The sequence below is a fragment of the Crocodylus porosus genome, unplaced genomic scaffold, assembly GCF_001723895.1.
Source record: "Crocodylus porosus isolate Cpor-Errol unplaced genomic scaffold, CroPor_comp1, whole genome shotgun sequence".
In the NCBI taxonomy this organism is placed as follows: domain Eukaryota; kingdom Metazoa; phylum Chordata; order Crocodylia; family Crocodylidae; genus Crocodylus; species Crocodylus porosus.
The window spans coordinates 5,943,567-5,958,955 of record NW_017728929.1 but is presented as its reverse complement, the minus strand read 5'-3'; the positions used below and the strand labels follow the sequence as shown (position 1 = coordinate 5,958,955).

General features: G+C 45.9%; 1 protein-coding gene across 2 annotated transcripts in view; it reads right to left on the bottom strand.

The window, feature by feature from the left end:
- The window catches only part of MAP3K13 (mitogen-activated protein kinase kinase kinase 13), a 116,315-nt gene that overhangs the window by 6,517 nt on the left and 94,409 nt on the right, over window positions 1-15,389 (bottom strand). For both annotated transcript variants that reach the window (XM_019542954.1, XM_019542955.1), the window contains 7 exons: window positions 13,595-13,753; window positions 12,266-12,374; window positions 10,513-10,622; window positions 9,337-9,453; window positions 8,638-8,775; window positions 6,717-7,476; window positions 1,313-1,383 (listed from right to left, as the gene is read on the bottom strand). In XM_019542954.1, coding sequence (XP_019398499.1) covers window positions 1,313-1,383; window positions 6,717-7,476; window positions 8,638-8,775; window positions 9,337-9,453; window positions 10,513-10,622; window positions 12,266-12,374; window positions 13,595-13,753 — 1,464 coding nt within the window. The remainder of the gene's footprint in view (window positions 1-1,312; window positions 1,384-6,716; window positions 7,477-8,637; window positions 8,776-9,336; window positions 9,454-10,512; window positions 10,623-12,265; window positions 12,375-13,594; window positions 13,754-15,389) is intronic.

Here is a 15,389-nt window from a genome sequence, read left to right as displayed (position 1 = left end):
ATGGTTTGAACATAGCTACTTGCCATGCATGTTGCGGTGTTAAAAGGCCTCACAACATACGGAATGTAATGAATAGTTCTTTGGCCAGTCTCCCAGCTTCTCCCCTTCAGCTGTATACCACTTATAAATGTGCCCTGGTTTTATCATTTTTGCCACCTACACGCCTGTTCTAACAAGCCCATAAACATATCCCCTTCCTGCTTTCCATGATGTGGATTTCATTGTGTAATATAATGAGTCACTAGGCAATACCTCTTTGCAAGTTCCCTCTTAACATTCCCAAAGGGCTAAAGGCAAATGGATCTTTAACAAAAGGAAATGTGGCTAGAACATTTAGGAGAAGCACTCAGCCTTGATGATGTAAACAGTCAACTGCTAATACATTTCACTCCATCTCCACTCCCAGGTCCTGGGGTCCTCTTGAAGATCCCAAGCCCAACTCTGAGGTAGGATCATGATTCCTGCAACCCAGAGGACGATGTGTCCCTGCCTCATAACACCAGGCTTTGGAAGAAGTGATGTGCCAGACCCTGTCAAGTTCAATGCTGGTGCCACAGATGCACTGAAAATAGGGTGAAGGGCATTATTGTGAAACTCCACTAATTAAGCTTTCCATCCAAATCAAACCACGCCAGAGAGGAGGTGGACTGAAGAAGCCATTATCCTGAAAGAGGCTGGGTACAGCGCATCAGCACGAGGCATCCCAGAGCAGTCTAATTTGATTTAGTAGCCTTTTCCTTCCATAGTTTATGGTGCCAATTCATTTCCTAACCAAGTCACTATGAGTCTAGGTAGGGTTACCATACATCTGGGTTCTCCTGGACAGGTCCTCTTTTTTGGCCCCCTGTCCTCATGTCCAGGCGGGTTTTTAAAATGCAAGCAAACGCCCAGGTTTTTGCTCTGCCTCTGCTTTCCCAGATGAAGGCAGCAGGGCTGGGGAGGAGGGGCAGGGGGCTGCAGGCTGGGAGTGAGGGGCACTGGCAGGGCTGGGGGCACAGAGGCAGGGCACCGACATATCACTGCCCCCCCCAACCAACCCCCTCAGAGGTGTCCTTTTTTTTTTTATACGGGAAATATGGTAACCCTAACTACTAGGGTAGAGTACGTTCCTGCCAGAGTATATCCCTTAGGGGACTGGGCAGGCCTAAGCTAAAGCTCATCTCTGCAAGGCAGTACATAGTCAGTGATTTCGTAGGGATCCATCATGCTCTTGCCGACAGGTCCAAATTCTCAGCACGCTGCCATGCTGTTCAATGACAAAAGCTGAAATCCTCCAGACACCTAGATTCTGCCCTGCAAACAAAGGATTTACCTCTGCCTTCGAGGGAACTCCACTTCACTGTCCACTTCTCCTTCTTCCTCTTCTGAAGACTCCTCGCCACTCTGGTACAGGGCAAGAAAGAGAACAATGATGTTGGACTTGTGCAAGAGCAAACAGGCAGGTCCATAACTACCACCTGGTTCCTGGTACAGTGTCACCACATCAAGGGACTGCAGCACTCCAAACACAGGCAAGCCAAGTTCTGCAAACCAAGACCTATGAAAATGATCTGGCCAGGACATTCTGAGGTGTGACAAATGTTTCATACTAGACTGATGCGTATCTGCTGCTGAATTTTATTAGTAAAGTCTACCAAACAACTTAGCAGAGTCCAACAAACAAGGTACTAAAGTAATTTTATTGGAGTATTATAAAGGTCTTGGTTACATTATTTAGGGTAAACTTTTGAACTACTGGAATCTTCTGAAGGTATTTCTAAGGTAGCATGCTAAGAGTCAGGATTGAGTTCTTGTCTAAGTGGAAATTGACTGACAGTGAAAACGACTTCAGATTGGCATACCTAATCTGTTCTGTGTTTTGAATTTGAGCAATTATCTTCCATTAGTTGCTTTAATCATTTTGGAAGGTCGTGCCCAGCTCAGGGAGTCGCACTGGAATAGCTAAAGCTATATTACACTACTACAGCTCTATCAGGCAGTTTCCCCATGTAAATAAGTTTTAAGGTGAATTTGCAACAAAAGATCACAGAAGAGACTGGTACAGTTTTGCAGTCCTTCACGTGACTGTGCATGTCCTTTCACAGCATCTGATGACATGTACTTATGTTCACAAAAGCTTATGCTATAAATCTCTGATTTAGTCTCTAAGGTATGTATCTACCCTGTCTTCTTGAGGACAGAATCACAGATCATCTAGTCCAATGGCCTGTTCAAAGTAGGACCATGCCCAACTACTTCATCCCAGTAAAGGCTTTGTCTAGCCAGGTCTTAAAAACCTCCAAGGATGGAGGTTAACCAGAGATACCACATTCAGCAGGGACCGTTAATACTTAGTTCTGAAATATTCTGTCATGTATAAGTTCATACCTGAAAAAAATATTATTCCAATTCTTTCTCTCTAAAATAATATCACAAGGAAGAGATGGCCAGTATATTGGGGTGATATAATGTACAATCTGGTCACTGAGAGATTAGATAGATAAGGCGGCGGAGTACGGTGACCACGCAAAGGCTTGCCATGATAACCAACAAAGTGAAGTGACCACAGCTGGAGTAATAAGGATGTTGCCATATTATTCCCTAACCCTCCAGACAAGCCAGTCCACTCTAGTCAAGTTTAAAAATGCAGAGGAGGCCCGGGAGAAAATTTTAAAAAGTGAGAGGAAGCCAGAGTCTGAAGTAAGCCAGAAGTGATGGAGCTGGGGATGCCTGTCATGTCCACATGAGATGCTTACTGTGCATTAGCCTAATACTGCTGTGCAGTAATGTGGAAACTAAAAACCATGCTAATAGCCTACTGTGCAGTGTTATAGAGCTAATGCACAGTAAGTGTCACCAAATAACTGTGCACCAGTGTAACTGCGTAGTAACTCTAGTTCCTTCTTTAGTTTCTACTTCCTTAAACAAGTACTAAACTAAATACACAGTAATTAAGGCGCATTAACAAAGATGTGTAGACATGTCCACTCTGTAGTAAAATATGAACACTGTATTTGCAAACATCCAGGGATGATTGCCATACAAAAGTTTGACTTCAGTTTAATACTCTGCTACTGGAAAAAACAAAGAGCAAGTGAAAGAACAGCTCAAGACAGACATATTCCCTGCAAATGTGAAAGGTGATCATCAGGCCATGTTATGTCTGGAAACTAAAAAAACCACAGCCATTTGAAAAAGGAATGCTTTTGGAGGGGAGCTGTTCAGAGGAACCCAGTTAAGAACTAAGTGCCTGGTGAAGCATCTGGAGAAGGTAGGTCTGCCAAGGTTATGAGAGAGTAAGACAGACAGGAGTACAGACTGCTGATTTCAACTCCTTTTTCTCTAACTGCCATGTGTTCCAGCTCCTAAGATTAAACCACGTGCTGGTTCAAGAGGGCTGTCTGGTCTCCGCATGTGCCACTGGTCACAGTCTCCTAGAGGGAGTCACTGTAGGTACTGCATCCTGTTTGTTGCACCAAGATAAGCATACAAGATGTTGTAGTCCAGCCTCTGGTCTAAGAGCAAGCCAGCTATGATCCTGGGGAAATGAACCCCATACTCACAACAGCAGCAAGAGACTGTCTGCACAAACCAGCTTCAAGAGTATGTTGAGCTGCAGCAAGCAGCTGAGAGACACTTAGCCTTGGCTTCTGCACTCAGGTATGATTACAGCCAAGAGGTGAGCACCTTCTCTAGTACTTCTCTCAGAAGCCAATGTCCTCCTAAAATTCACACAAAATACCATCACTCTTACATAATATGGGGAGGACTACAGCCAATCCTCTCTGCCAGGTGGTTACCTGAGATAGCCTGTGCAACCATAATTTGCCATCTAGTACATATGTATTATGATATAGGATTTCACTGCATGAGGTCAAACTCCTTTTTCCACAGGGTGCTGACTTTTCATTATTTGGTTTTCTACTTCCCAACCAAAGTGCGAGTGCCTGTGTTCTTTTTTTATGCTTTGGATACAGAATTAATTCTTTTCTGTGCTTTTCTCCAGCAGTTATTGCAGAGTTATCTGAGTGCTTCACAACCACAAATAGATTCTCCATCACTGGAGATATTCAAGAGGAGACTGGACAGGCATCAGTCAGGGATGATCTAGGCTTAGCAATGCCTATGTTCTACTATGGGGATCTGCCAGATTTCTGAGCTTTGTTGGTTGCCAGAAAGGAAAATTTTCCCCTCCTGCAGCTACATGTGTCAGGGTGTTTTTAAGCCTTCCTCATAGGTATTGGGTGTTAGCTGTAGCCAAGGCTGACTATTTGACTGGGCTGTGCCAATACTGCTGCTGGGATCAAAGCTGGAGGTTCCTGGCTACAGGATCTTGCCCCTCCAGTTAGGGTCAGATTGATTGCCACGTTTGGGGTCAAGAAGAAATTTTCTCTTGTGGTCAGACTGGTGCAGTCTGGGTGCATCTACATGAGATGCTTACTGCACATTGGTCTAATAACACTGTGCAATAGCGTGTCATGGCAAAAACCATGCTAATAGCCTGCTGCACAGTGTTATTAGGCTAATGTGCAGAAAGCTTCCCTAACTATGCACCAGCATTACTGCACAGTAACTTTAGGTACTGCACATTTAGTTAGTGTTTATTAAGGAAGTAAACTAAATGCATAGTATCTAAAGGGCATTAATGAACATGTAGACACATCCACTGTTGGGGTTTTGCCTTCGTTTGTAACAGGAGACATGGATCTCCTTGGATCTCTCAAGTGGTTTTTAACAACTTCTAAAGCATCAGGACATTAGCTACCGCAGTCCCCTTGCTGTACCTGTGGCCTGTTAGGGTGTTATGTCTTGTGTTGTCACGGTTGACTGTGTAGTTTTGCTAACAGGTTAGACAATGGATTTGTCTGAGGTGGTTTGGACAGGGCTGATTCTGCCTCAGGTGGGGGGTTGGACTAGATGTGACCTCTGGGTGGTCACACCTAGTCCAACTTCTCTATGACTGAAATCTATGATTGAAATTAATTTTCTTTCACAACGCACATAAAGTAAAGTGGTATTATCCCATTTCAGAGACGTTAACACCAAAAGCACATGTTAATTCTGGGTAACCCATATGAGATGCTTGAAGTCTGTCTTGTCGGAGAACTTTGCCTTACAGAACACTTCCATGTTCAATGTGGCTTTCACTGGTGACCGTGACAGCTGCAAGTGCTCAGCACATCTGCAAATCAGACCCCAGAATCTTGTGCTGGCACTTGGAACGCACACTTTGTGACTGCTTGTGAAGTGTATGATTTCATCGACTTGCCCAGTGCCGCGCGAGAGCTCTGTGCCATGGGCAGTGATAGAATCCCATTTTCCAAGGCAGCATTCGACTATCTTAACGGTAGAAATCAACCTTTTTCTTCCTACAGTTTCCTCATTTGTCCAGTTTGGGCAATAAATGAGGCAGGAGGCCTGCAGACCAAACCTCTGTTATTACACAATCCCCAGAGGATCAACCACCCTGCAAACTGAATGAAAAGAGGGAGAGCCTCTGTGGATAAAAACAGTATGCAATGTCAAGCAGGTATCACAGTCCAGCCAGACATGGGGACCACATTAAAATCACACGGGAAACCTTCATTCTGCCACTTCCTAACTGCTGAGTACTTGTCTCAGTCACCAGAACCATTCTTTTAGAGTAGATTTTTCAGTGCCATTTTAAAAGTTTTTTGAAAGCAAACTGCATAAACAGAAATGCAATTAGGTGGATCCACACTGACATCCATATGGCTCAAGAGCAGAATTGGCAATTTTAGTTCTGCCCTTTGAGCTGATGGAGCAGGTGACAATGGTAGTAGGTTGTCATCTTTGTGAACCAGCCAATACAATGGGATGAGACTGACTTTACCAATGGGTTTCACAGGAATGATGAGACTCAGGAAACCTGGCTTCTGTTGCTGGTTCCTTTAGCAGACACATATATTTCTACTCCTACTCCTGCCCTCAAGTCTGAACACTCAGTCTCTGGCCCCTCCAACCTGTACTTGTCTCCTCACACCTAACCATTGTAGGTCCATGTCCCAGATTCAGTTTCTACTATTATGTCCCTTCAGTCACATGTCAGCCCCACTTCTCTCTCCATCTTGGACCTTACCCTTGCCTCCAGCTAGACCAGTCCCTGCTCACCATCCTCCGTTGCCAGCAGGACTGCCTCCATCTCCTGAGCCAGGCACACAGAAGAAACCTTTGAAAAATGTAGCTGCCAAACTAGCAGATCCCTCTTGAGAATGTGTGAGGTCTGCCTTTCATTCTTGCAACTTAGCTGAATCTGGGCAGCTTCTCGAAGAGACAGCAAAAGGCCCATCCCTGACCCTGGCAAATCCCAGATCCCTTCTACAAAGCATGAAAGTGCAAGAGTTTCCAAACAAATGCATATTCCCCATTGTCTAAAAAAAAAAAACAGCTTAACTTTTGCTGAGTTTTCCCAAGCAACTTCAGTCTGAGACAGACACATGATTAGAAAACTGAAGGAAAACCACAGTGTGACTAAGTTATGCACACCTGAAAACAGGGTCTCCAAATAAGAAGTCTGGACCTTAGTGACAGAGAATGACACCAGCTACTTCAAAAGAATATTGAAGTTGCAAAGTCAAGTACACGAACAGAAAATTATTTTTAAACTAATACCCATGGACAGCCTTAATCCCCATCTTCCACATATGCTATCACATGTGTGGAAGATTTTCAACAGTGGGTCACTATTGTTTACAAGAGTGCAATGTGGTCCTTACCTTTTGAAGGGGTCTTGTTTTGCAAGGCAGCCCAGATGGGGTCACCTGTTGGGGGGTGCCTAGAGAGGATGCAGACTTGCATTTGCTGAATCCTTCCACCTCCGTCTTCTCAAGGAATTGGGCATTTCCGTAAAAGGACCCACAAGTGGTGGATTCAGGCCAGCTCGTCCCTTGCCCCATGGATGGCACCTGTTCCTGACCGCTGTTCCCTTGCCGGCACTGTGGACAGGCGCTGTATGGATCCGTTGTACAGCACTCCCAGTGACCAGCCTTGTTCTCCTCACTCTCCAAGTGCCTCCGGCAGTCTGCTTCCATAGCGGTCGAGATGAGATCGGGGCTGGAGCCTGACATCCGTCTTTGGGCATGGTTGCTGAGGGGGCTCCGCAGGGCTGCTGCTGGGCCAAAGTACCTCAGGTTGTTTGCACAGTTTGCGATGTCTTGTCCATGAGTGTTGAGCCGCGCATGGTGGCCCTGGGGATGGGGGTGGCCATGGTGCTGTTGCTGGTGCTGTAGGCTGTGATGAGGAGGAGGATGGCTTTGATGAGAAGGTGGGTGGGGTACGTCGTCTGGCCCTGGCTGGTTTTTCAAGATCCCTGCAAAATCGTTATAGCTGCCTTTGCTGTTCCCCCGGCGGTGACGTGGCTTGCTGCGATACCGGCCTTTGCCACCGAGGGTTGCCATTTTGGGACTTCCTGAGACAGGCGAGCTGTTGGGTGCTGCCTCCACACTGGGGATGCCCTCTGACTTCAGCAGGTCTGGCCTGGGAGACAGTCAAATGGGATTTAGAGCAAAGACCAACAAACACAGTCAGCCTGGGGCTGGCACAAGATCAAAGACACAGCTGCATATGCCAACATTGTTCTTGGACTCTGCTTTGCACAGCCTACGGACGTAATTTCCCTTCCGCTGACTGGCTACTGACTCCAACACTCTCTGGTCCCCCCCTGCTCAGTCATGAACCCTTACATTCAGTGTCACTCCTTTCTTCCTCCACCCCCCTCTATTCCATCTCCTTCCCTTCCCCAAACTTCCTTCTAGCTAACCTCCCCCAAGACAGCCTCATTTCTTTTTCCAATCCTAAAGCTCACCAACTTCCCATAAGAAGAAATCTTGGCAACCCCATGCCCTTTGTGGCTCACCATTCCTCAGTTGTTACACCTCTGCCTCATCTGCTTAGACTAGAAGCTCCACAGAGGCAGAGACTGTCTCTTACCACATATTTATACAGCACCCTGCACAAGGAGTTCCCACACACCACCACCAAAACCACCCACAAATGGCAGCCTAGCTTATTTCAACTGGAAAGCAAAAGTATCAGCCAGCTGTAGTGACTGTCAATCAGTGAATCCAACCATGCAGATGCCCAGAAATGCACAAAACTAGCAAACGCCTTTGAAAGTCTAGCTGCATATAACACACCAAAGGTTACACAGGGAGCATGTGGCTGACACAGGAACAGAAGCTAGCCCTCTCACATCCCAGCCTACTGCCCCAGCAGCATGGCTACCCTTCCTGATAACTTGCATGTGAGGGCTAGGGTTGATCTGTCACCAAATCTGCTCTGAATGGGAATTATGTGGTTCTCTCTGACAGCCCCAAAAACTCCTTGGGGATCTCAGAGTCAGGTTTGTACTGGCTCAAGTAGCATCCCCTCTGCAGTGTCTGTGGACCAAATATTTCAAATAGGTATAAGTGAGGGTAGAATTTTTCCCTACAACTTGAAAGCACTTAACGGTCCACGTTCTGATGAAGCCGTCCCACTCGCTGGGCTTGTTCTGCATTATGAAGAGGCTCAAAGAAAAAGCATCCATTACACACTGAAGGGCATAGGGGCCTATTTCAGGGTACAGCCGCACTGTCATGCTTGTGTGCAGAACACATTTGCTCAGCTAGGGTTCTGCTTTGTGCAGAAGTTTCTTACCTCTTGGTCTGACCCCCTGGCTTATGGGAGACCCCTTTTCTCTTCATCAGCTTTTCCACTGTATTGGGGTGGATTATTGGTCTGACTGGGTGGCGCTTGTAAGTGCCAGGATATTTCTTTTCCACAGCTTGTTCCCGCCTGGAAGACAAAACAAAAAACAGATCCCTACAGTTCTTCTCTAAAAGATGGGAGGGAGTACTGGACATAAGAGCAGCCATTGAGCGAGTCATATCAGAACGCTCTTTCAGAGACTGCTGGCACATGTAACGTGTTCTACATGCAGAACGGGTCATTGTCTAAACGCTCTTTGCAGACATCAGGCATCTTTATGGGCCCTGGCACATGGTTCAAGGCAAACCGTCTCCTTCCCCTTTATAGAGGGGCTGGCAGCAAGGCCATTTTGGCACTGGTAGTATCTAACCACAAAAGCACTTCTTTTGTTCAAACTGCAAAGGCAGAAGGTTATTAACAGAGAGAGAGAAGCTGTCGGTCACCGTCCTTAAGGCAATTCCCCTCAACTCTAGGCAATGATCTTGAGGGATCAGGGAGAGACCTGACCTGGACTCCAGGTCTGGATGCACCCTGCTGCAAACCCGACCTAGAGTGCTATCAAGCAGAAAAGAGACAGTTTATTTATTCCCTGTTCAGAAACACTCCCCAGCTGTGAGGGGGGGTGTGCACCCCCCCCAACATACGTACTTGATGAGCTCCTTCTCACGGACCTCCAGTTGTAGCATGATGGCACTGAGTTCCATGTACAAATTATTGGCTCGCTCTAGCTTTCTTTCATAGTGTTCACGGATATCTAATGCATGTCTGTTAAAGAGAAAAAAAACCAACCTCAGCTTCACAACCTGAGGACCTGGTGCCTTGGACAGATGAACAAACACTTCTCATCTGGGGAGGAGGAAGTGCAGAGTTGGAGAGAGATGGTCACCTTTCCCTTCATTAGGTTTTACCACAACCTGCTAACGCATATGAAAACTGAACCATTTTATCCACAGTAGAATTCCCCAAAAGTCAGTCACATTACCTACCATCTGATAAAGAGACTTACTTATTATGGATGCACCTAAATATGCATACTAAGGAGCCTACAAATGAAGTATGGTATTTGTAGCTCATGAAACAACTGTGTTTTTTTTAATTAGGATCATAAGTACACCACATGGGAAAATCTCTCTTGGATAATTATGTCCAGTCTCCTGCTATCACACCTATCCCTGTTGTGTAATTCTGTTCCTAAACCGATCAAACTCCATCTCAAGACTTAAGTATATTGCCCCTACAACTCTCAGTGCTCCAAAACTTCACTGCTGTGTCATCACCAGAAATCATCCAGTTTGCAGCCTAAATTTATCCAAGGTTAGGTTTTACCCATTTGTTCTTTTGCTAACATTGCACTTTACCTTAAGTAGCCTTTCTCCCACCTGATGTTTATTCCCATGACATGATAAACAGCAATTGTAGTTCCCCTGTCAATTTTCATTTGGTTCAACTGAACACGACACTCTTCTACTCTCATCACAAAATATGCTGTCCCTTCTCCTGATCATCCTAGTACCACTTTTTCTCCACCTCTTTTTCAATTCATCTTCAGTGCTAGAGAAAAGAGCTGGATTGGAACTCAAGCAGCCAACTCAAGTTAAGACCCAGCTCATTTTCACTGCAAGTTTAACCTGTGGTAGCCAACCCAAGTTGAGAATTTGCTGACTACATACCAGTGCTGGCCTCCCTTTAGGGTGACAAGGTTCAGAACAAAGGGAAATGGTTAGCTGAGAGCAAGGCAATGATTTCTGTATGTATCATTCTGATCAACAGCCAGACTGGGCTGGGAAAAGAGGTGGAGTGGCAGATGAGAGACTGTAAACAGACCTAAGCTCTTCTCTTCGGCGCCGAATCAACTCTTCATCTAGCCGGTGAATGCAAGTTCCTTCACTTTTAATTTTCTCAAAGTGTTTCTTTACTTCTTCTCTCCATTCAGCCTAGGAGAAGGCAATTTACACTCATGATTACATGACAGCATGATTCAGTGCTACTGCTAAGCAAAATGTCTTGGATAGAACCATTTTCACTGAAAAAATGAAGATTTGTGTTAAGAATGTGCATTGCATTCACTGTTTTGGCCAGAAGAAAACAAAAAACATATTGAAACACCTAAACAAAAATTTTCAACAGTTTTAAAAGAAACATTTTCAACTTTTTGTTTGGAATAGTTTATTTAAAAATGTGCTCAATTTTTATATGAACAAGAAACCTCTGTCAAGCTCAAGGACAAATCATTGCATTCAGTATGAAACCATTTTCATGACTTTTCAGTATCACAAGTGAACAGAACAAGCAGGTATATGAGCAGCTATAGTCACAGCATGGCCACAGATGGAAGAGCAGTTCATTCTCCTCTCACTGGGGCCTTTCCCCACAGTACCAGATTCAGGCAAACACTTGGAAGTTTCTCATCACTTTTCTACCACAGAGCTTCTCCCCTGATCTGTCACATCACTGCTTGGCAAGGTCACCCTACAGGTCGTCCAACCCACCTGTTACCTGCTCTTTTGTAATTTGGACTGCCTTCAACAATGATTAGCAGCACTGGCTGGACAGACACAGTGCAAGTAGGAATCATATAGCTCTGCAAAGCACCACATACCTGACTTGGAAAAAAACCCATGTGATCCCTGTTTGATCTATCAAGGCTCTTAAACTTCACCCATTACTGTAGTAGCAGAGTACCTCTCACATTCCTGTTCCTCCGCGGAGGCTCCAAAAAATGCCAGCAGCTGAAACCAGATGGCACTAGGCTTCTCAAATTTATTTCATGTATACCCCATGTACATGAACTGTACTGTGGTGCCACTAGGAATCTCAACATTCACTTGGAAGCGAACACCAGACATCCAGGAGGCAAAATAAGACAGCATCATGTGCCCATGGATGGGGTGGCCAGGAATGCATGTACAAGATGCCTGGGTATAAAAGCTCTAACTGGGTTTTGTAGCCTATTGTAGCTCCATGTCAGTAAGTGTTTGGTCACCATCCATGTTTATGAGACCTTCAAAGACCATTTGCACTTGTAGCTTTGTTAGGGTAGTGTTGACCCTGGCCCTCATGTAGTCTTGGCTCTTGTGGCTTCACTTCAGGGGTGTAAATCTTTAGAAACACCCCTAGTGTGCTCACTCACCATATAGGACCTGGGCTTCATCTTACCCTGACATGATGGAAGCAACCAACAATGTCAGGGACCTGGAGATACTGTCTTTTCTTGGTTCTGCCCAGCATCCTTTTGATGTCCTGTGACAGCTCTTCCCTTCATTCAGACCTGTCCCTAATACTAAACTCCCACCCTGTTCTTTAACACGCTATGCACACACCTGGCTAGTGTCTAAAAGAACGACCCCTTGGACGGGGGTGTTCCTACATGTGCACGCTCTGTGTCCAAAACACAACACAGCAGCAGCAAGCAAACCTCAGCATGATTTTCCAAACCCACTATTCCGTTTCCCTTTGCTAGGCCTTCCTCCTGTCTTTGCCCCTCATTCCCTCCTACCCCAGAGGACCATGCAATCCCTTTCCATGCTGGGATGGAGCCCTGCAGGATCTGGCACCCAATGGGCCATTCTCTTGCTACCTGGGATTTGAAGTAGGTCTCCTGAGGGGTGCCCAGCACATCGGCAGAGGCAATGTCCAGGTGCATCAGTGTCTGTCGGAAGGAAGGGCGGTTCCGGGGCTTGCTTTGCCTGAAAAGAACAACAAAGCCGCATGACAGAACATGCCACTGAATTAAACACACTGTTCCTGCCTTTCTGTACATCATAATTCTGTTACTATACAGACACAGTGCCTGAAAGGGATCAAAAGCAAAAGAATTCTCCCCTGCCTGCCCCATGGCTTTTCAAAGTGGCAACAGAATGACAACCCTTGGTGGACAAGCCTGGCACCTCCCTGGCTGGCAGTGTCCCTGTCACTGCTCTCATATCACAGCCTCTCCTTCTTTCATATTCCTAGAACCAACTCCCCAAAGAAGAGGAACTGAGTTTTATCTTGGCCTGACCCTGCTGCTACCACCCACTTCTGAACAGCATTTCCCCTGACTCCAGAAGCCTCCTGGCTTCCTGTCACTTTCTCACTGCAACCTCCCCACACACATCCTTGGCAAACATGACATTGTAAAATGCCTACTTCACTCTCCCCATCCCATTAGATCGCTGGACTTAGAATCATAGAAAATGGGGGTCAGAAGGGACCTCAGGAGGTCACATCTAGCCCAACCCCCTACTCAAAGTAGGACCATCCCCAACTAGATCATCCCACCCAAGGTTTTGTCTTGCTGGGTCTTAAAAGCCTTTAAAGATGAAAATTCCATAATCTCTCTGGATAACCTGTGCCAGTGTTTTACTATTCACCTGCTGAGAGTTTATCCTAATAACCAGCGTAAACTTCCCTTGCTGCAACTTGAGCCCATTGCTCCTTGTTCTGTCATCTGCCACCACTGAGAACAGTCCAGCTCCATCCACTTTGGAACAGCCCTTCAGGGAGTTGAAGCTGCTATCAAATCCCCACCTTCAGTCTTCTCTTCTCCAGACTAAATAAGCCCAGTTCCTTCAGCCTCTCCTCACAAGTCATGTCCCCCTGCCCCTGAACCATTTTTGTTGCCCTCTGCTGGATTCTCTCCAACTTGTCCACATCCTTTCTGTAGTGGGGGGGACCAAAACTGGACACAGTAACACAATAACACAGCTCTTGGGCAATTCAATCCTGATGTCTCCTGGTCTTGCTCAAGCCCTGCTGCCTCTGCTCCTTCCCTTGCAGAGTTTCCTCTCTCTCAACACTCAGCCCACAAACATCAATGGCAACTGCATGCTTCCTGCAAACATCTGACAGGCCTAGCTGGAGACCAACCAATCTGCTTAAAGAAAATGTGACAGAGCTGCATGACTGAGTGGGATGAGGCTCTTACCATGTCTGCTTCATGAGGATTTTGAACCCATCTGGACAGGTGGAAGGGACAGGAAGGTGCAGGCTGTTACTGCCCACACCCCAGATGATGGCTGAGGAGTCCACATCCTTGTAGGGAATCTCTCCTGTAAGCAGTTCCCACAAAACCACGCCAAACGACCTGTCGCAGAAACAAACGGACAAACCAGAAGAGACAAAACACTTGAACCATATGTTTCATAAAAAATGTTCCAACAGATTCAGCTATTTTCTGCTCATTTAACACACTGGTAACAGGTGCCTGACTGTAAAAGGCAAATGGATTCAAAACTAGCAACATTAAAAGCTTGTAACCAGGTAGAAGGATAGTCTCAAAAGGGTATTTCATACCTTGTGCAATCTCTCTTCCTACCCTGTGCCCCGGCATTTTATGCATAGCCACATCAGTTTTAACTCTCACCCCCTGTTGAAAACCTAAATCCAAACCCTCTTCCTTTCAGGGCTTTTATCTCAAAATGAAATAGGAGCTAGAGGCTCTTTGGTGTGAATCAAGTGCAAGGGAAGTCCATTGTTTTTCCAGCTCCAGTAAACTAAAAGATAAAGTTTGTTTTCCTAGGGAAAATTTGGATTACTCCTAGTGTAGCTGCTCTGCTCAAAGTCTGAATTCACAGGTATGCCTGCCAAGGTGCCTGGACCAAGCAGGGTTTGACTTTAGTATTTGTTTTGAATTTTTAATAGCCGACACTCCCTCTTCTGGCAATGTGCTGAACAACCGTTCTATCCACAGCCATTCCGAAGCTAAGGAGACACAAAACTACTACAACACAACATAAAGAAATGAAGGAACAAAATGCATCAATTGCGAGAGTGTCAATATCTGAACATTTCAGACGCCATCTGACATTCACCCTTGGCGTAACTTGAAAGAAAGATGATGACCGATAATCCTACACACAGCATAAAGACAGTCTATGCAGGGCAGAGAATCTACAACAGAGGAAATGAAAATTACAGGAAAGAAAATTTTGTCTCTCTCCTGAAGTGAATCCACTGGTCTAGACACAGGTCATGACTCAGGAGAAGCAACAAGCAATTACTGCTGTCTACCTACCAAGTGCAGAGGCTCATGGAAAGGCAAACTGATGCCAAAATAGTCAGTACAAACAAAAACCAAAGGAAGATATTTGACTGCTGAAGAAAAGCAATCACCATGTGAACCTTCCAGAAGTCGGAATGAACCTAACATGAAGAAATGTTATACAGACCAGACAAGTAGTTTAAAACCCACAAATTATCCTCTCCCACAAGCTATAGCACCCACAAATTATCCCCTCTTCCCCCCTTCTCCATACATTTTTGCACACCTGTGATGGACATCATCTCTATGGGGTCATCTGGAGCCGTGGGACAAAAGACACCATTATGAGTTCCCATAAGAGTGTTTTACTTCCCTGGCCCAAACTCGCCTGCAGGCATTGTGACATGATGCAGTTTCTGCATGGGAAGGAGACTACTCTGAGGTCCTAGAAGTAGTTCCCACCCTGCTGCCAGCACAGTAGATGCCTAGTTTGCACAACTGGCACACAGGAGACCCTGACAAAGGGAACAGCAGTGGGCAGGCATTACTCACTGGAATGTCTCAAGTCCAGTAGGGAGCAAGAAGGAAGCAGCTAGACCTCAGGGGCAAGTCAGGAGCCACTGAAGGCAAGTAACACAAGGAGACTGGTGATTTCATAGATTTCACAGACATTAGGGCTGGAAGGGACCTCGGGAGATCATCGAGTCCAGCCCCCTGCCCAAAGGGCAGGAAGTCAGCT